Source organism: Idiotropiscis lumnitzeri, chromosome 20 (assembly GCF_059441095.1).
Source record: "Idiotropiscis lumnitzeri isolate Australia: NSW breed Sydney's pygmy pipehorse chromosome 20, RoL_Ilum_1.0, whole genome shotgun sequence".
NCBI classification, from domain to species: Eukaryota; Metazoa; Chordata; class Actinopteri; order Syngnathiformes; family Syngnathidae; genus Idiotropiscis; species Idiotropiscis lumnitzeri.
This window is the reverse complement of record NC_142410.1, coordinates 5076373-5097513: the sequence shown is the minus strand read 5'-3', so window position 1 is coordinate 5097513 and position 21141 is coordinate 5076373. Positions and strand designations below refer to the sequence as shown.

The 21141-nt window shown below is 42.4% G+C and overlaps 1 protein-coding gene and 1 long non-coding RNA gene across 5 annotated transcripts in view; one reads left to right on the top strand and one right to left on the bottom strand.

The window, feature by feature from the left end:
* Nucleotides 1–21141, top strand: part of kat7b (K(lysine) acetyltransferase 7b) — a 67524-nt gene that overhangs the window by 4685 nt on the left and 41698 nt on the right. For 2 of the 3 annotated variants that reach the window (XM_088284353.1, XM_088284352.1), the window contains one exon: nucleotides 56–701. The exons of the other annotated variant lie outside the window; for it this stretch is intronic. In XM_088284353.1, coding sequence (XP_088140479.1) covers nucleotides 56–157 — 102 coding nt within the window. In that variant the 3' untranslated portion in view covers nucleotides 158–701. Of the gene's footprint in view, nucleotides 1–55; nucleotides 702–21141 lie in introns of those variants that run through there. 3 annotated transcript variants of the gene reach the window in all.
* On the bottom strand, nucleotides 676–1480 carry LOC148317231 (uncharacterized). Of its 2 annotated transcripts, none has more exons than XR_015840033.1 (3): nucleotides 1296–1480; nucleotides 1090–1227; nucleotides 676–915 (listed from the first exon to the last, which is right to left on the bottom strand). It is a non-coding gene; the product is annotated as an uncharacterized LOC148317231 (long non-coding RNA). The 2 variants fall into 2 exon arrangements; XR_015840032.1 differs by having other exon boundaries at nucleotides 1125–1227.

The following is a 21141-nucleotide window of genomic DNA, read 5'->3' as shown; positions in this document are numbered from 1 at the left end:
GGATCTGACACTCTACATACGTCGTCTCAATCCTTAGTTTCTTTCTTCTTCGCAGGACTTGATTGATGAGTGGAAAGCAAAGGAGGTCAAAAGAGGCAACGGCAACAAAACCATTGACCCCAGCTCACTGAAATGGACCCCTCCCAAGGGGACGTAAGCACTCACGTCCTCAAGCTACTCGATAAACTCGCCTTCAGCCTCACCAGTCGCAAGACACCAAACCATCTTTCTTTGTTTTTTTTTTTAAGCTTTTACGTTTTTTATTGGACCCATTTTGTTCATATCTCAGTCAAGTCAAAATGTGCAGAATCTCAAATTGAGTTTTGAATGTTAAATGATCACGTGAATGTTTTGCTCTTACAATACATTAGGGAGAAGTTCCTGACTTATTTTTTTCTAACATTTCACGCAATGTTAAGCTAAAGAAGAATTATCATTGGGATTTCAATCTAAAGAAAGCAAAGCAGAATAACAAAGGCCTTGTCATCATCTTTGATTGGTCTAACATTGTAGCAGTCTTTATTCCTTTTACACTCTCCCTCCCATCAATACAGGATTCATACCCATTTATCTGTTTAACCTGCCTAATGAAAGAATATAATTTTTGATTTGCTGCAAATTGAAATTCTGAAAGTACCACTGTAAAAAAAAATGCACATAAAATCAAATAAAAGAACCTCAGGTTTTTATACTGATATAAACAGCCTGTTTGTGTGGTTTATCTAAAGTGTGTGTTGTTGGGAAAGGGGGGAAATGTGTTACAGATACTATTATCCTATAATCTATTCGGTCTTCACATGGATTTGAAGGATGTGATGATTTTTATATTGCATTTCAGCAGTCTATTTTTTTTGCATTCTTGCTCACCTCTGGGGATGTTCCTCAATTGGCTCGCTATCTCCTCTTCTTTGTTGTCTGGGAGGAAGAAATTAGGTGTAAAAGTGCTTCTGAAATATGTTGTTCAATTCCTTGCTCAATAATTGGCTACTTAGTCACATATCTGCACAATTTTCTACACTCGTGTATCTTGATGACAACGTACAACCAAAAGTGGCCTCGTAATGAAAGATGACATGCACAAATACTTGCCACATGCTATGCTTTTTCAGGAGGCGAAGGGTCACCTGAGCGTTTCCCCATGAGTCCAAAGAAGCGAAAGGCTTTAGATCTTTTCACGAGGTTTGCAATGGGCTGCAGCAGCACCAACTCCAGTGATTTATCTTCCCCCTATAACCCAGTAAAAAAAAAGTGGGGTAAAATCAATGTAAAACGCCGTCTAGCACAAACAAACCCACCTCCCTGTAATGCGGTAACTGCTGCTGCTCTTCCCCGTTGTGAGACTCTCCTTCATAGATTTGCAGCAAAGTGCAAAAAAGCACAAAAATGAACACAAGCCGCCATTTATCCATTTCTCTTCCTTAGCTACGGAATGAAGCAGCTCAGTGTGAAAACGTTACAATGCGCTAATACTTCCCTCTCATCTCCCTCATCTGGAACTGCTGCTGCCTTTATACCTCCGTCTCCACCCCATGCCGCCAGACCCCGCCCCTCTAGACAGGATTATGCACAAGTCTCCAAATTCAGGCCCTCCCTTCAAATGTGTCAGGGATGAAGGATTTAATTAAGATTAGCACATTTCATTTCCCTTGAAGCTTCCATGTCGATGTTCCGAGTTGATGGAGTAATTTGCCAGGTTTATTCGACATCTGTCATGTCATTGATCTACAAATATTCTCCGTGTATGTTTGTGCTGATTTGGAATCACAGTCAGCAGGTGGACGATCTGAGTGAGCTTTAAATGTTAAATTGGCCGTCTGTGATTATATTTCCAAATGTATTATACTAGTTGGAAGAGTCAATCTTTAGCAAAAAAAAAAAAGGGCAATTACTGTAGCCCACAAATTGCTCATGGTAGGAAAAAAAAACACTTGTCAATTACTTTATTGTTTAATGTGTAATCCCATCATACTAAATAATTGCCCTTGCATTTGATAACACGGAGAACACAAATTTTGTTCTCTGATCTGACAGCGTTTCCAATTGTTGTGTGTGGCATCCAAATCTGGCCTCAGTTTTTCTCTCCTATCAAGTTTTTGAGCTATAGGATCCTTGTTTTCTTACATATGAAATGTGTGCATGCGTAAATAAAAAAAAAAAAAAACTTGAAACGGTATATCATGGCTCCGACGATGCTTGCTTTCTGTTTTTAGATATTGATATTACTGACCTATTGGGAGCTGCACGCACCTCTCACTCGTAATAAGATAGCAAGTCATACACTGACTGCAATTTGTGCAACGCGACAGAATTTTACTTTTCCAAATTGTTCCCCATTTATCATTTTTATGATAAGTCAAGGAAAAATTGCGGCAAGCTTTTTCTGACCCCATAATTACATGGAAGGCCGGTTCTGCCCCGCAGGCCTTGATTTTTGACACCGCATGTAAAGCTTGAAAATTATATTGGCATATCAAAACTGACAGTCGTATCAATACTTATTTCTCGAACGGGTTCATCACTGTGAGATGTGTGCTCTCTGAAGCCTCACAGGCTTTCATCTAAGCGCTGGTGCTTTGAGAAACTAGAAAAGCCGAGGCAATTAAGCCTGAAAGGCAATTAATTACAGCCGGCTTGGCCCACGTGACCTCGCGGTGTCGGGCACAGTTTAACCCGGACTGGCGAATCAAAAGAAATGCATATGCAAATACTGCCTGCATTTGCATTTCAAATAGTTGTCTCAAAGACCTGTCGTGATGACTGAGCACGGCATTTTCAAATGACGCAGTTGAGCTGGTCATTTTAACGTGTTCATCTCACTGCTTTCTGATGTATTAGAGGTGAAGATATTGATCTCACCAAAGGTCAAGTTAGTCATCGTGTTCTCGGTACCATTTAGACCGAAGAAATATCTCGTAACATATATTCTGTTCCTTAAGCTGTGGTTGCATCGCAAGCATGGTCTATACGATGCGGTCACACTGGGCTGAAGATGATCTAAAATTTGTTTCAAGTTGAATTGATTTATTGTTGCTAAGATTAAAAAAAAGTGTTGAGTTTGAGATTGCAATGTCGACGGAGAACAAGATGCCGTCTCCAAATGGCTTGATTGGGATTTATTTTGACTGAACGGAGTCGCGTTCTGTGACATAACCTCATTTCTTTAGCTAGTGGGTCTTTCAGCATCGGAATAACCAAGCAAACCGCCAGAGCAACAAAGGAGTGCCTCAAGAAGAAACATGTCAAAGTCCAGACCTCAACCCTGTTGAAAACCAGTGCAGGGCAAGCTTCCATGTCCAAGTGGCAGACAAGAAACGTTAGAGAATTCCTGTGGGCTGAAATCTCCTCTTCTTCGCTAAAATATTTGCGGTACTTGGGAATTAAATACCTTATTTCACTGGGTATGTCTATTTTGTATTTATAGTGCACTTTTTGGTTGACCGTCTCGCTAGTAGCATAAAGACCAATAAAATTGAAACTTATAAACGTGCAAATTCAGTGGAGGTTCAAATAGTTTCTCTCATTTTGTATTCGACGTTATATCAAATATATAATGACGAATACAAGATGGGAGGTAATATTTGCTGAACAAAATATTTGTGCTGGAAACAATGAACACCAATTCCAGTAGGTGGCAGTGTTGCCCTACTCATACGCTGAGAGCAGTCGTTTAATTGAATTTCTTTTGGGACAAAATGCTTCCTCCTACACATTAAGGACCTATTTGTAAGTTATATCCGGAGTATTATTTTTCTAAATAACTGGCCAATATGTATTTCTGTACTTTAACGTTCTCTTTGCCAAAAGACAAATATTCTATCCATTCAATAAATACAGAATATTTAATATTTTCCTGTAATATCACAAAACTATATTTCCCCAACCCCGAAAATGTTTATATTGAAATGACAAAAGTGGTCAATTCTGAGCTTATGAGATTCTAGACTGTGTGTTATGACCCTTCAATGCTTTTTTTATTTTATTTGAAAACGATCATCTTTGGGGTCAGTCTTACTCTTCAGAGTTCAAACGAAAAACGTTTGGAGCAAACAAACGAATATGAATAATTGATTTTAACTTTAAATTAAATCAGAGGCACAAGTTTGCACCAGATGACAAACTAGTTTAATGTTGGCGTTCAACACACCAAACTAGAGCAGTCATGATGTGATGAAGACTGCATCCATACAATGGTAGGCGGTGCAGCCTCGCTGACATGACGTCGTAAATCATGGTAGTTTTCACTCAGTTGCCCGAGTGCCGCCGACTCTCTGGTTCCCTCAGTTGTTTTTCTCGTTTGCTGCCCTGTGGCACTTTTCTGTGGGTTTTTTTTTCCCTCTGTCGAGAAGAAGAATAAAAAATGGCTCATCAATGTTCTCTTTTGAGTGAATTACTACTTTTGCGTGTTGCTTTGACGGGCTGCTTCAAACTTCTATCACACAGGCTCTGTATGCACCGTGATGTATGTGTCTTTTGGGTCCCTCGGCCAAAGGGCTGAAAGAGATGCAGTGTCGTCGACATCACACGCTTCGACATCAGCAGTCACGCTTTTCAGAGGCGATATCATTCGCAAACAGATCACCCTCAGAGGCCTGAAAAGCAGCTGACTTAAAGTAAATCACAGTGTGTCGACTTGTGACTATGCGGTCATAGCCGGTGAAGTGATTCTTCATACTTCATCCGTGTTCCACTACTGCTTTGGCGTCACGCTTAATTAAAATGTCATTCTTTCTGAGCCTGACGCTGCAAAGTAGTACAGCTTCAGTTTGTTTTACAATGCCATGGCAAGGTGGCAATACTACTTAAAATAGCATTACGCTATAACGTGCATGCACTTCTCTTCTGGGATCCTCCGCACCGCCCTCTTCATGTCTATCTTGATCCTCCACGTCTTCAGAATGGGTCCCATTCTGAACTCCTTGAGCTTGTAGAGGGGAAACAAAAAAAAAAATAATAATAAAATCCTCTTAGAGTCACGTCAGGTGAGTGGGTGGGTTCTACTCAGCCAGGAACTGTCCGATGCTCAGGGCACTGCAAGTTGTCATGGTAGCCACAACTCTAACCTCTTCTCACGCACTGAACAAAGCAAATGGAACAGGATATATTTTTAAACTTGCTGGTTGATTGTCTGACCCACGTTAAAGCAAAATATAGTTTGTAGTTTGGGTTTGAAATACTGTGACACCAGTTCTGCAACTTTTCCTGACGCACCTCGCCAATATCAAGCTTAACGACATATTCATTACAGTTGTGGTTCGCAGTGGTATAGAATTGCACTGCGTTATACCGAGAGCCGTTTGTTTTATCTTTGCGCCGTTGATTTGACTGCATGATAGGCTCAAATTATTTGTCGCTGCTTTCTGCTGATGCAGTGTAATTCTACATCATTCAAAACTTAAGCATCGTTAAATTTGGACATTCTTTATCTAAGAAAGATGTGATTGGTCAATGTATATCGGCATTAATTCCGTCAATTTTATTTTGGTCGTTGCGGTTTGGAAGCGTCATGTTTTTTTAATTAGTTCTTTTGACATAAAAGATTAAGAAAAGGACAAGCAGCACGCCATAATCCATACAAGGGAACATTTTTTTTTTTTATCTTGTTCTTACATTCACTTCATCCATGCCTTAAAGCCATCTTTGGGTTTTTGGGTGAAATTATTTTTCAAGGCCTTGAATTTGACCATGTTATCAGAGTTCTTGTTTGTATGTGTCTTGTGGCTTCCTTGACACTCTCAGCTGATGGCACAGCCTACTTTGGTCAGATGTGCTTACTTTGTCCAGGAGCCACTCACCGATTCATTCCCAAAGCCTCAGAGGCTCAGAAGCCAAGTGCGTAATTGCTCCTTAAGTCAATCTGCAAATTTTGTGGCATCCGAGCAGCAAACATTTGGCCCGGAATCATTTATTCATAAGCAGTGGCTGTCCGCGGTGTGTTTAAAGTTGGTCTCGGAAAAATCACATTCGAATCAGAAAATATACCGTAAGTTCAATTATAGGATTGCGGCTTGCCTACATTTTTCATTGAGCTGGATGCAATTCATTTAATTTGTGCGACCTTTCTGGGCATCATTGTGTTTTTGTGGTTCTGTGGGGAGAGCAGTTCTGGACCCTGAAGGTTTCACCCAAACTTTTTGAATACCCCCTTTCTAAACAGCTGCTGCAAGTTTGTGTGTGTGACTCATGAGGCAACAGTGCGGTTGCAGCAGTGTCACATTAAAAAACAGATGCATCTCAAAGCCCTCCATCTTTCTAACAGCTCTTCTGACACTCGGCTTTTTTACGAGTCTCCTTCAGTGTCCACCGTCCTGCCCGCTGATCCTTTTCTTTCTCGATATTTCTTTCTGTCTTCTCTATCCCTCCTTCCGTCATCCTCTCTGTCTCCTCAATCCGCCTCCTTTCCCTTGCTGTATTTGCAGGCAGCTTTAGTGCCAGACACCCTGAGGCAGCGGTAGCGCCAGCGAGTCTTCCCACCTCTGTTTTTGTGGTGGGAGATGACATGTCAAAGCTTTGAAGGGCAGGAGGGTGGGAGGGAAGGAGGGAGGAACTGGAAGGAGGGGAGGGAGCACATCACTCGGCGCAGAGGCGAACGAAGGACCCGGAGAGAATGTCATGTGGCTTGCAGTCAGCCTCAGATACACTCTCTTTCTCCGTCTGTCTATGTGGGCAGGCAGGAATGGCGACAGGAAGCAACCCCCTCCCCCCCCCCCCCCTTCCTCCTTCCCACACCCTCCCTCTCTTCCTCCCTTCCCTTCAGCGCTCGCTCACTCCCCACTGTCAGCCACCATCCACCTTTCCCACCACCCCCTCCCCAACTCCGAACGTGGGCCCGATTTTGGCGTAGGTGAATTTCCCTCATAATTCCTCTCGTGGCCCACAGGCGTGCCCGTGCGTCGTAACTCATTCTGTGATGAAGTGTGCTGAGGTGTATCGAGGTGTGGTGAGGTGTGAACGGAGGGCGGTAGCAGACAAAACATGTTGGGTTTCACGTCCTTGGGCATTGCTGTAGCCTCGTGTAAAGGGGAAGAACAAAATGTGCAGCAGCCATACACAGTACCGTATGTGCAATATAAGGCCCACCGCTATTTATTTTGCCATTTTTAGTTCTTTCACCTCTGACTCGGTTCTTGCATTTCTACGTTTGCTTTTATATCATGTGAATTGGTTTATTAGCGACAGGTTCGCCCAAAACAATTTGGAACATGTTCTAAATTTCCTTGCGATTCATCGCTTCGCTAACAGTCGTATGCATTTGGAAACCGTCTTCGGGACTCTGAAAATGCAAAGATTAAACATCGGAAAAACATGATTTTCTTCGGAACACTTGAGATACGGATGCATGTTGGGTCTCGATTGGTCTCGGCAGTCGCAAGTGCGTCACTGCAAAAAAATGGTGAGCCATAGGCACCAAAAAAGGTTCACGGCTCACCGCTTGCTCCCTTCTACTGTGACAATTTAAATGCCCAACTGCTACTGGTGTGGTATGCATATGACGGCATTTTGCTTCATAATGACTTTTTGCTCTTCCGTCGTAGATTTCGCATCGATTTTAAAAGTCTTTTGTCATAATTGTGTCCATGATTGTGACTGACAGAGCTTGTCGTTTGTGGTTAACTGTTTCTGCGTTAATTTGAGTATCAGTGCAGCGAAGCAGACGGGCTGGGACCACACAGTCTTGATCTTATATCTTCATTGATGTACTCGGTTTAAAGTACGGCCTTTGTCGGCATAAATAGGCGATCCAAGTGATTTTTCACAGTCAAATAAAATGATGAAAGGAAAATGGAGGCCTTTACTTGTGGGCCTTGAAAAAAAGTTTACATTTGGCTTTGATAAGGCGCCACTTGAAGTCTACCTTATATGTGGCTTCTTCTAAGTTAAAGGTTTTAAATCGTCATCCAAAGAGAACAACAACTGGGACATTTCTTTCACAAGTGTGTTTTTCAAATATACAAAAAAATGTACCTGACAACACACCTTACAATATTTCAGTTATTCCTCTCTCACTTTGAGCCGGAAAGACCAGCTGCAGGCCAATAACCTAAAGCTAAAGCAGAAGCCTTGCCTCTCTGAAATACTCTGACAGGATGCGTTCTTTCCATGAGGCTTAACGAGGCCATGCAAATATTTGAAATGCTCTTTGCATGATTCAATGCAATTCTACACAAATAAAATGTGGAGGCAGAGGTCTAATTTGATTAGACGCTTTCTGAGTGCAAACGTACATTGTCATGTGCATTTTAGTACTCCTTGAACAGTTCTGGGCTAGTTTGATATTTCTTAGTCATTACCAACATGTGAATAGTGAGCGATTACAGGGTAGTGTAGCACTAACATTCACCATTAGCAAGACAAGGTGTTATTATGAGATGTCAGCCCTTGTGTCACTTTTACAATTGCTGTATCAGCACTCTTGGCATCATCCACAATTAAGAGAGCCATATAAATCTTCCCTGCTGACAAAAGTCTACATTTGATTAACGGTTTATTCATTGACAATGATTCATATCATTTTGGGACGCCGTTCTAGTCACCAACTATATCCACTGTGTAGTTTTGCCCCATTCCCTTTTGCAGTTAATGTGCTAAAACCATTCAGAAAACGCTCTTGGCTGCAGATGTGAATGAGCATGAGAATGAATTCAGCCTACGTCTCTTTTTATTCCCACCACCCTCCCCGACATCTTTCTTGTTGCGTCTAAATTTTCCATGCCTGGCCTCCCTACTGCTGAGAGTGCTGTTCCTTGAAGCCGCAGTATATTTTGAAGCAAGGTCGGGAGAGAGACAAGAGTCTCCAAAATCAGGCACAAGTCTCCTAGTGTTCCACAGTTCGGCTTGCTTTTGGCAGCGACTCCTGACCAGAGAGGTCTAGCTGGCCACAGCCTCTCTCTGTGTGTGTGTGTGTGTGTGTGTGTGTGTGTGTGCGTGCGTGTGCGCTTGTGCATGACCATATGCGTCCCCCAAGCCCTCCTATAGCCAAATAGCTTTGGTTGACTCATTTATGAGCTCGCCCACGCAGCAACAGTACCTGGATGTGAGTCAGACTTTTTTTTTTTTTTCTTTTTAAGCCAATTTTTTATTTGAATCCCTAAAATCCATACCCTTCTCCTGTCGCACCCACAGCAGCAGAAGGGTGAACATGCAGGAGAGTGGATGTGGCTCTGAACGTCTTAGTTTTGACAAAGCTGAACCAAACGAATGATTCGGGGAGCTCCCCTAAATTGGTTCCATACCTTGTCTGACAGTGGTGAGGTCATCCCCCGAAGGAAAGGCGCTCAACAGAGTGATTCTGACGACGCTCAAATTGCATGCATATTCTACCGCTGCCATTTTGACAATCACACAGAATGTCGAGTCATAAAAAAAGTGGGGCTGTTTGTCTTCTCTCATGGGCTGACAGACTCTGGATTTAAAAAGATTTTAAAAATGGGGTATGGACCACACATCAAAACCTCACATTTGATTAACACATACAATATGGCTGTGACATTAATCCCGTACAGTTTGTTTAGTTTATAGTTATAGTTTTTATTATCTACATCAATGGAACGCCATCCATCCATCTCCATCCTCAGATGGAATATCCACCCAGGGTCTGGAAGTCTAGGACGTAACACGCAAAACCACAGCGAATATAAATAAATTGGCAGTATTTCGCTCCCTGCTTTTGTCTGGTCAGGACAGTCCATGGAGAGTCTGCCAAGTTGAGCATCTACATTTGGGTTTGGCTGTTCCCCTCTCCTGACAGCTCAGCCCGGGCCAAACCACAGGAAAAGGAAGCAAAAGGTCCTCTCTGAAGGGCTTGTAAAATATTATACCGAGTTGAAATGGCCGAAATGAATGGCAACCCTCGGTCCTTTCACGACAAACAAAAAAGTTTTTGAAGGAAGATGGTAGAGGCAACCGTTTTTCCTTGTTGTGTTCTCTCATGGCTCAGGCGTTGAAGTTTGTTTATATCTTGTTTTGTCTTTTATATAATACTGGAGCACTTTCTCAAGGAGGATTTAGATTAATAAAGTAATATTTTGGGGTCACTGAAAGGGGAAGTCAGGCTAAAAAAAAATGTGTTCTGTGATCCCAGACTACTCTTAAAAACAGTTCTGAATAATATTGCATTTATGGAACATAAATGAAGCAGGAAAATCCAACCATTATCATTTTGCCACTTGTTGTCGACTGAATATGACATCACGCTACCTCAGGGCTCATCTCGTAAACATCACATGATCAAAGTAAACAGATGAGTCGCGACGGTCGTTACCTGAGCCCTTAGGCACTGTGATGTCATTGTCCGTCGACAGCAAATGTCAGCACAACTCAACCACTTTCAGACAACAACCGCCAAATACAGTTGCTAATATATGTGGCCTGCGATTGGCTGACGCCTCTCAGCCTAAGTCAGCTGGGATCGGCTCCAGCTCACCCGCAATCCTGGCTATGATAAGAAAAAGGATGGATGGGTATTCGTTGTCTTCGTTCAAAATCCATCACAGCAGCTACAGTCTTCATTAAGTAAACCCACAAATGACAGACAAAATGATGTGCTAACTGCTGCGTTTACTGGAGAGATAACTGATCAGTTTACCAATTAGTGAGTCCGTGACACAGCATGTTGTCCTTGAAGTGGGTGAAAGTTGCTGATGCATGACGGCTCATTAGTGCATTAACGCGTGGCTACTCGCACGTACGTCAATGCGAGGGCTCGGCGTGCACAAACGAACTGAGCCCAGGGCCATCTGGTCACCGTTGCCTTGCCGTGGTCCTTGTGAAGTGCTTTCTGCGTGGCCGCTGTGGTCTTCCGTGGCGACTGGAGACTTGCTGTACAGCACTTCCAGGCCAGGCAGCAGACCTCAGAAAAGGAAATTTGGGTCGCTGAAATGGAGGGGTTGCTCCAGTGCTATTTACAGAGTCTTCTACCGGTCCAGCGCCACCCACGATATTCCATATGAGAATTGCTGTGTGTGTGGTGCCTGTGGTGTGGTATGTGAGTGTTGGGGGTTTAGGAGGAGAAGAAAGGCGGGGAGGGAGGGTTCGTTTGTGTGAGTACACATAAAGTTTATGAGGAAATGCACAAGAGTATTTCGCGATCGTCCGTCTCTTGCATCTGCATTCATTTTTTAAATTAAAATACCAAGTCTCCCTCACATTATAATCACAACTAATAGAAGCAAAAGTTTGGCTCTCAGGTGCATATACATGTCAAATGTGACAGAGCAGATCCCCCTCATAAAAAAATCACAATAAGAGCATCAAACCACAGTTCATATTCCTTTAAGAGACACCTCATGAATCACTGTCACATTTCAGGATATTGACTATTCAGCATGCCTTCTTGAGCCGAGGCTTAGTTGATCCTTCTCTAAACTTGCCTGTATAAATATCTGCGGCGTCATGGTTGGTGGTGATGGAAATAAGATGAGGATATGGAGACGAGGAGCCTCTGATTAATGAGAAACCTGCATGACGGAAACTTTGCTTCTGGTGAGCTCATGGGCATTTCTCTTGCGATACCCATCGCTGGGCTTGGTGGATTTTTCGATGAGCTCAGTTTTCTATGACCGTGGTGCAGAGGATCTGCTGTCTATTATATATGGACTTCCAGTGATGAACCACATTTTATGGCGGATACAAACATGACTCATAATGAGAGTCTGGAGTGGATGTGTAGATCATGCTCGCTGGATGTATTTGGGAACGGTTCACGTACGGTTCATTGAGCAATCCGTCTACAAGCCCTCGATGTATAAGGAAGCTAATCAAGTAAACAATCTCCGAACGACCTGCGGTCTTAAGACGCAGCCCACCGCCACCCAGGGGGAGACCTCCAGCGTCTCTCAAAGTCTCTCGATGTTGTGAATATTAGGTTAAGGTTATTTTAGGGTGACCCACTGCAGAAGCAAATTACAGTGCAAGAAAGGGGGTGAAAAACCAAGTGGGTTGTCCACCATGTAATTTTCCTGTTTCTCTTTCAAAGGATGAGGTATTCCTCGAGGAAGCCTTGTGAAATTTACAAGCCATGACCCCACATCAGCGGGGAGGAGGCTCCTCTGACTAGGCAGTAGGAAAGCAAGGATGGAGCGTCAGGATTTCACATCTTAGTGCTTTGTGGAGCTTCTTGGATCTTAAGCACGTACAAATGTCTCACAACACCCTCTAACTTCTCTAGTCGGAATGGAAACGTCTTTCTTTACTGCAAAAACAGCTTCCGCTCCTCTCTAAAATTCTGGAGTGGAATCTGGGGGAATATCTTTCCATTCATCCAGAAAAAAAATTGTGAAGTCAGAATTGTTGGGGTTGGTCTTTGTGGATTGTCAACAGGATTAGGGTCTTCCCTAAATTTTTAATTTTTCATTCCACCGAGACCTTGGTACCTCCAGAAGCAACTAGTTGTCTGTCACGAGGCACCGAGTGTAGGGATTGCAAATTTCATAGCGGTAAGGTGGGACGAGACCATTAAAAAGGAATGCAAGCATCTTAAAATGAATTTAAAGATGCACATGCAGCCCGTGAAGGGAGTTATGTGCTTTATTTTCGGCAGCATTATTTTGAGCCAAAATCTTAATGAACTGAGGAACTTTATATGAACTAAAGCTCAGGTATCCCAATGCCGGCGTCGTCGTGATTACGATAATAAAAAAACCTCACCTGCATACATCTCAACCACAGTCGCACTAGATGCTCCATCATTGCTTTTAATACACAAACAACTCCTCTTATCATACGCCAGTGCTTCAACTCTTTGATGTTTGTTGCTTTAATTATATGTTCAATATTGCGTGCTCATTTGCCACTAAGGAATTCATGCCCTTTAAGAGAGTGTGACGGCAAGCTTAAACAAATAAGACTTTGACTTTCTTTGCTTGCACACATAATGTACAAACTCATGAGTCCAGAGCATCCTACAGTATTCGGTACGCGTTTCAAAGGGGGCCCTCGCAATACTGTGGGGAGTGGGGTAGAGGATGTGCACTGCAATGCGGCTTGCTGCTTAATTATGGGTCGCGAGCTGCAGCTCGGTTGGCCTGGGCGGGTGTTGGAGCCAGTGGGTCTGGCACAGGGAGGTCTGGCCACAGACCCCGGCGGTGACGGCATGAAGTCTGGGACGAGTCAGAACACCAGCCTGGGGTTTGGAGCATTCCTCACATTCCCTCCACCAATGGCTGCCTGGCTGTGTGTGCGCTGTGTGTGTGCCAAATGGCGAGGAAGGAAAAGGAAATGAGTGAAAGATGCAATGTTTGTGCATATGGATTAGTGCATGTACACAGCTGTCCCGTGTGCATGCGTTATACATCATCGTTGCATGCGATGTGATGTCATGATAAAATATTTTGGAAAACTTAAGTAATCTTTTGGCAATGTTTTACCAGTAAAACATCTTACATTATAATTGTGAGCTGAATGTAACTTAGTCCAGAGTATGCAAGTCTTTCTTTAACCTAAAAGTGTAAAAAAAACCCAACATATATGACACATATATAACACACATTTATTTATTCATTTCTTTTATTGAATTTATTTATTTATTTATTTATTCCAAAGCAGGTTTCCTCAGGACATGCTGTTTAGAGGTGTGTTTGTTCCATCTGTGTCATCGTATAACAATGTTGTTCACAACCTTTGACAGAATCTATTTTTAAATCCCTCTGACAATTGGTGAGTGATTCTATTGCAACCTACTTGGACACCTATCTTGCGCAGGTGTAGCTACATTTATGGTCAGTAAAGTGTTGGCACATTATTTGGCAAATTGGCAACTCTTGTTTTGTGTTCGAGAAACATTGGTGGTTATGTCTTCAGTTTTGTGTAAAAATACATCTAACGGCCAGACTTTGTGGTACTTGCACCCACGTCTCCGCATCACTCAGAAGACCTTGTTGGCGGCTCATTGGACCTTCAAGTCATCGTTTATTGTTCATAAGTCATCCTTACCTGCCAGTCAGACTGGCTCCTCGCCACTCCCAAATCCAAACAGCCTGCCTGTCATGTTGTCTTCCAAAGCAGGTGTGGCGAAAAAAGGGATGTCTGAGCATTGCGTGATTCCACTCGTGACATTTGTTTTGTTTCCATCGTTACAGCAGCTGTCAGGGAGTGGCTTTGCAAGGCAACCAGCCAAGTGCATTCTGGTTGTTCTATTTTTTTTTTCTTCCTTTCCTTACTTTTTTGAGCAAGTTTTATAAATAGCCTTTCCAGGTATGTAATGAACCGTAACAACCAAACCGTACGGATGAGTGACTTTACACTTATGTCTTGCCTACAAATCAGTAAAACACACACAATCTCAATGTTTTTCCCTTACATCTTGCTATGCCTTTCAAGTACAAAAATATAATACGATATAATAATATAATTACAATATAATAAAAACTATAAAAGCCTCTCTGGCAGCGCTCAGTAACTGTATCGGTGGCAAGTATTGTCAAACGTTGCCCAGTCATCTGGGTTAAGATCCAGTTTTCCCATGAACAGAAAAATTAGTATTTAGAAATGTATATTTTATATTTTTCCTGGAATAGAGGCACCACTTATGCACAACCTTATTCAGCTAATAGTCCCAATTTTTTTCTTTCATATCTGCTGTTCATGAGAGGAACCAAACTCCCAAGTGACTTATCACAAAACCACCCCATACTCATGTCCAATTGCTAATTTATTTTAATTAAAAAGAAATACATCTCACTTGATTAAAATGGTAGGACATCATTAGGTGAGATCCGGCACTCACAAATGTATGGACCTAACCCATTGAAAGTGTAAACTTTCCCTTGCATTAATTTGTTTGCTCTCCACACTAAGATTAATTTCGATAATAGAAATGAAGCCCCGAGAGAGGTCATTGCCTTTCTTTTTGTGCCTTGTTTCCTCTGGATAATTATTGTAGAGAATGGGTGCTGATAACTAACTGAGTGGCGAATGCTTGCACATAAATGAGACGGCATGTATTGGAACCGTGGTCATGTGGTCTTGAGCATTGAAGAATAAAAAAAAAAAAAAAAAAAAGGAACTTTGTGGACACATCTTTGAACCATTCACAAATGCTTTTGTTTCGCTAACACTAAACACTGTTAGCGAATTCATTTAGTTTGCAAACATATTTGCAACCTTTTACCAACCCTGACAAAATCCCAAATTTGCTAAGTTTGCAAGCATTCTGCACTCAGTGAGATACAGGTTTTAGAACCACAATTGATGCAGCTTATAAAACAATGACCTGATTAAGCACTTTAATAGATGAAAATGACACTGTACATGCTTACTGTTGTGCCTGACCAAATTATTCTGTGCAGAATTATTACAGCGCCCCGTTTTAAATAAAACAGGCTTAGGCGATATAATGTCTGTGTTTTACTTGACGCTTCTCAGGTACCGGTAATTAAGTGTTCAAGAGAGCTAGTAGATTTGAGCTCAGGCTGCTTTCAGTAACGACACCATGGGGATAGACCAATAGTACCGATTTGAGAGAAATTGTGTAATTGACCCCAAAAAATGCAAATAAAATATACAAGACGTGAGCTACTGAAATGGGTTCATATGAGTCTTCTTGCTCTTTCCTCTTTGTGTATTGCATTTATAAAGAGAACAGTCAAGAAAATAATAAGCAATCTCCCGTCTGTGGTGTCATTGTGGTATAAGAAAATATACATTGCTATAAAATCACATTTTTGAGTGCCCATTGAATCCAACTTTTTTTTTTTTTCTTTTTTACTTCCAGTAGAAGTTAAACAATGACGTTTTAGCGTTTAAGCCGAGTGTACCTGTCAGAGGCAGGTGACGAGAGCCCTTTCAAAGCATTTTTGAGTGGCGACTAGACACACACTGTAGACACAGACAGGTAAGTGCAATGAAAACGAGGAAGTCTCAGCCCACTAAAAACACACATCAAAGCGCTCGCGCATCAACAGTATCTCGTGTACTCCCCGCAGCTTAAGGCCTTTCCATACACGTCACACTCGCATCACATCAACTCACCTCTGACTTACGTGACCAACGTGTCAAGTCAAATACGCTACTGACTTGCAACATTTGTTCACTTTAGTTTTAGAACAAAAAACATGCATTATTTTTTGGGGGGTGTTGACCTACACTTGAAAATAGGAAGTAACCTCCTCAAATATGTCTTGATTTGTCATATCTTCGCAAGTTCACCCGCAGTTAGTTGGCTCCAAAATAGCAACAAAGTGGGGACGATAGGCACCAAACCAAGCCTTATTTCTTTCTTCCCGCACAACCTTTATTTTGACAAGGCTGGAAGAAAAGGGTATTTATATATGGGGCTGTATGCTGTGGTTTCTCCACAATTACAGAGTGGCAGTGCTTAGACTGGGAGGCGTGCTCAAGGTTTATAGAGGGGGACATGAGGTAAACGGCCCTTACTACCTGCTATATAGACACAAACACCACACATTCAGACATTATCATGACGGATGCATAAAATACAGTAAAGCACACAAGCGCTGCAAACAAATCACCCGCTGAAGTGACGCCAAGCTGTTGTTATAAGAACACGTGTACACCGTGTTGCCAGGCAAACTCAAACCTCAGTAGCCTCAAAACGTTACATTGCAACGAGGCTCAATTTCTTTGTTTAAAGGGTGGTCAGTCATGTTTTGAATGCGTCGGGTTTGTAGGCTGGAGTGCCTCTTTGTAGACCTGCTGTATTATGGTTGCGATATAAACAAGGAATTTCTACCAAACGTCTTGCACAACCGCAGCAAGCCACGTCGGGGAGATCAGCGGTAGTTTGTGTTTGTTTCGTAAATGCAGTGTTGAATCTGGCGTCGGCCTCTGTGGGGGTGAGCGGAGGGAGTTGGAGGGAGGGAGCGAGTGGGGTGTGGGGCAGGATTTTGCGGTTCTGCCGGGGAGCCTGGAAGTCACTCAGGGCGGTGGCTGCACCACCTTCCCTCCACAACATCCACCTCACTCCTCAAATGTACACACACAAGCATTCTAAAGTGAACACGCATATTTTCATATTACAGCATTCATGTACAGACAAAATCTCAGTGTTTGGCTCCTCTTCTCAGGGTGTTTACACAACAATAAACATTGCATTGCAATTATCTTCTATATTCTATTATGTCAAATGGATTAAAAAAAAAGGAATAAGCTCCCGTAATAGCCGTTCCCACAGAAAGAGAAAATACTGTGAGTATTGCAAACGCTATTTGCAGAGCTGAGCACTTGACCCTCTTTTACCAGTCGGTCCTCCGCCCTCTGTCCGCAACCTGGATAACCTTCCGGCCTCGACCTTGCGGCCTTATTCAGAAAAATTGTCACCCCGCACCCCCGTTTTTTATACTGATTTCTTTAGCCCGTCTATGGCATCCCGTATTAAGATCGATTGTGTATCTGGATGCTTTGACCTTTTCCACTCCATGCCTGCCTTTGCTGCGACCATTGGAGACGTATTATCCACAACCCAATAGGAGTATTGTCGCAAAAAAAAAAAACAAGCTTTTGGTTGGGACAAGAAGGTCACAATGGTAATGGCCCAATTGCAAATTAAAACGTTTTCATGTGTTTGCTTGAAAGTGAAATGGATCCAGGGAAAAGGCATGCCTGGCAGGCAACAGGAAATACAAGCCGGCCTTGTTTAGAGGACGCTATGTTGCAACCAGAGCGACTTTTGCCACACGAGTTTAACATTAATTATAACGCCCTGTTCCTTGACACTTTCAATCTGAAGCACTTTTGATTACTTTTATCCCAGTGTCGTTCTTTCAGCTTGCTCTTGCTTGTATGTCTCCAGGGGTGTGAGCGACCACAATAACAGGCCGAATGCTTGTTGTCTCTGCTACGATGACACACACTTACAAGGGCAAAGCAAACAAGTGGAGCAGGCGATGAGAGATTCACCTTCAACATGTGCCGCCACTTATGTTTTTTGCTAAGCTGCTATTGGTGTCACTTAAGTGTTACTTGGTGATGGTATACTGGCGTGGTAGAGGGAAATCAACAAAATGAGACCAACGTGGTTAGGAAGTCTTTATATGGGCACACTGGTAGTTTCTTTCAACACACAGGTCTTGAACTACTGCAAACACCACTGACGTCAACTAAATGAAATGATAATGAAATTTCAAGAACAAAAAAAAAAAAAATCTAACAATGCACTTTTATATAACCACTTACAATACTTAACTATATGTAATAGCATGCTTACTTTTTATACTTATGAGCTGCAAATATTGGATACTTTAAAACTAAAGTGATATTCTACAAGGTGACATTTACGTCTCCCTAAGTGATTTTCTGTTTAGATAGTTGTACCGTATTTTTCAAAATATAAATTGCTCCGGAGTATAAAGTGCACCGGTCAAAAATGAATCATTAAAAAGATAAAAACAAAAAAACATATTAGTTGCTTGGAGTAAACGTTGGACCAGTCAGATAAATGCCAACCTGTTAAAGTAAAAAACATGTAATTCCGATGAGTATTAGTCCAAATTGAATTTTGAGGGAATTTTTTTTTTGACAAAAACGGAGACCAAAAATCGTAGCACTCAAGACGCACACCCAAAATTGCCATTTCCTAATCTTGTTGACGGCAGCCAATGAGTTCTGGTTAGATTAAAAAATTCCGCTTCTAACGACTGAGATGTTTTCTTTTTAATTCAAAATTTCTTACTTTAATGAGAATCTTGCATTACATTGTGACCAAAGGTAGAATCTGGAAGTAGTAATTCATTAAGTGTTTTGGGTGCCAGTCTCAGCTCTAATTTTAACATACACAAGTCGTGCCTGAGTAGAATTATTTGCAAAAAAGAAAAGTGTGCCTTTTTTTTTTTAACTCTAAAAAAACAATACTCAAGTCACACTTCCAGTTACTTCATACAAACTGACAGTTGGTTAGTCGCTTTAGTTTGTCCAAATGAGAAAAATCTTCAGATTATTCTCCGAAGGATTGGTTCAATGTGTGGCATTACGATTTTAGCCCCTCAATCACAAACCGTGCATTTCTACCCTCATGAAGGCATCTTGTGGTTTCACGGTGGAAACAAGGGTTCATCAATGTGTACTGGATGCTCTGTTTGACTTTGTGGTTCTAAAGTCTTAGGCCGTGTTGCGATACACACAACCTGGTTTGAAGTCAAATGAATATTAAAAATAGAAATGTAGTGTGTAGTATGTGGTGATCGATCACATTTTGTCAAATTGTTTGAATGCCCCATGCACATTTGTACCTCCACTCACTGTTTGCCTACAGGCGAGCCATGTTTACAGCTTCAACCCCTGAGATGTATGCACAGGAATTTTATTTTTTTCTGCTCCTTCCTGTTCTCTCAGCACTCGCTGGCAGATCAAATGAGAGCTGCGCCCGTCACCTGTCAGCGGAATGTTCCAGCGCTCTCATCCGTCAACACGACTAGAACAGGCATAACTGTGACCCAGTGTAGGCCTCAGTGAGCCCCCAGGCCACATCACCTTACCTGGCGGATCAGCCGCGCACAATGTGTATGCGCACAGGTTTACCCTCACGCGTGCTTAGCGAAGGCCTCGAGACAGCCACTGGCTCCATCTCGTAACCCGACGTGTTCTGCCCTGCTTGCCGGCCTATGTGATGTGTGAGCTTTAAACAGGGCGTTCCTGTTTCTTCACCACCAACCTGGGAGAAAAGAGGAGGATTTGGCATGTGTCAACAAGCATACCTGTAACCCAGGAGATGCGCCCCGAGGCCATCTTGTGATTTGCTCATGATTGTGATGGCCAGACGCAGACGACAGGGCTTGCAAACGTATACTCCTCAACAGGACCGAGGTGGCTTAAAGTGGCGTCAGACGCACATGCGCCACGGCATTCTGACGGGATGCTCGTTTTGTACAAGAAAAGAACGTAACTCCGTGCATGTACGCTCACATGAATGTTTGCGTGGGTCTTTCGCAATAACTGTTTGTGGCCGCCAAGGGCCCACATGCCCAACCCTGAGAACATGAGGAACCCGAGTAAATGTCAAGTGATTAAGAGAGTCTAAGGGGCTTAAACCCTGCCCAACAAAACATTAACATACTGTGTTTAATGCCTCTCTTTCACTGTGCGTTGCGTACTAGAAAGCCAAGGGGTACCCCAAGGCCTCTTTCTGGGCCTTAGCTTATTTGACATATCTCATGCAACTTTCTTCAAACACATAGAAAGTATTTAGAAACACATTCTTAAATTCACTGGTCGTTTTTTTTTTTTCAGTCATGCAACGCTACTTTCGGAGGCAACCAAGCTAGTTCGATGGCCTATTTTCAAGTCTGGGAATAAATCAGAAATACAAGAATACAAAAAGTCCTGGAAATGTCCCTATGTTTGTTAATGGTGCCGTTTTGCTTCTGGGGAAGGACTGCGAACAGTTTATGCGTCTATGGATCTGCATCAAATGAAAAGGATTTTAATTGTTTCATCCTTGTGTCACAGCTTGACAAAAACAATGAGAGTGGTTGGAAAAACCTTATAATGTTGCAGTCGGGTTGCGTCACTGCAAACTACAACCACAATAATACATAAATGGTTTAATGAATACTTTTGTGAATGTCAATCAAATCTGAAAGTTGGATTTTTGGATCTCATTAGATTCGCTAATAAATTCACTTTCAAAACTTATATTATTCATCCCCAGTAGTTTTCAGCATGTCACGTGAAGGTTATTAATGTACCTCCGGCATTCCAAAGACAATTGAATGTTGCGTTAATGGATGATGGTTGCGTGTGAAAATCCAGGGTGGGGTTGAAGGGGCGTCTGTGCAACAGGTTACGTTGCAAGACGGGCCAATGATTGCTATCAGCTGTCATGAACCTCAAGATGATGGCAAGCGACAAAGACTGCCGCTGCTGTTTGAGTGCCGTCACTTCTAACGACGCGCTTTATTTGATGTCGCTTTTCACCTTTGCAAGTAACAGACAGGGGTGCCGGCACGTACGCTTTGTTCTTTAACTGAGCGCTTGAGCCTTTCAGGCCGCACATTTCTATGGAAACATGCATGCAAATAACGATCAATCAATTATTGGGTTGTCACCTGTGTTGGGCCTTTATACCTTCGGTACGCATAGTTCACACTATTACTTAATGTGCATGTTAATATCTTCGATCTCGTTTTCGTATCTGCCTCATGATAGCAGTCATGACTTTCTCCTCTCACTTATTTAAATCAGCTAAGCATGAGT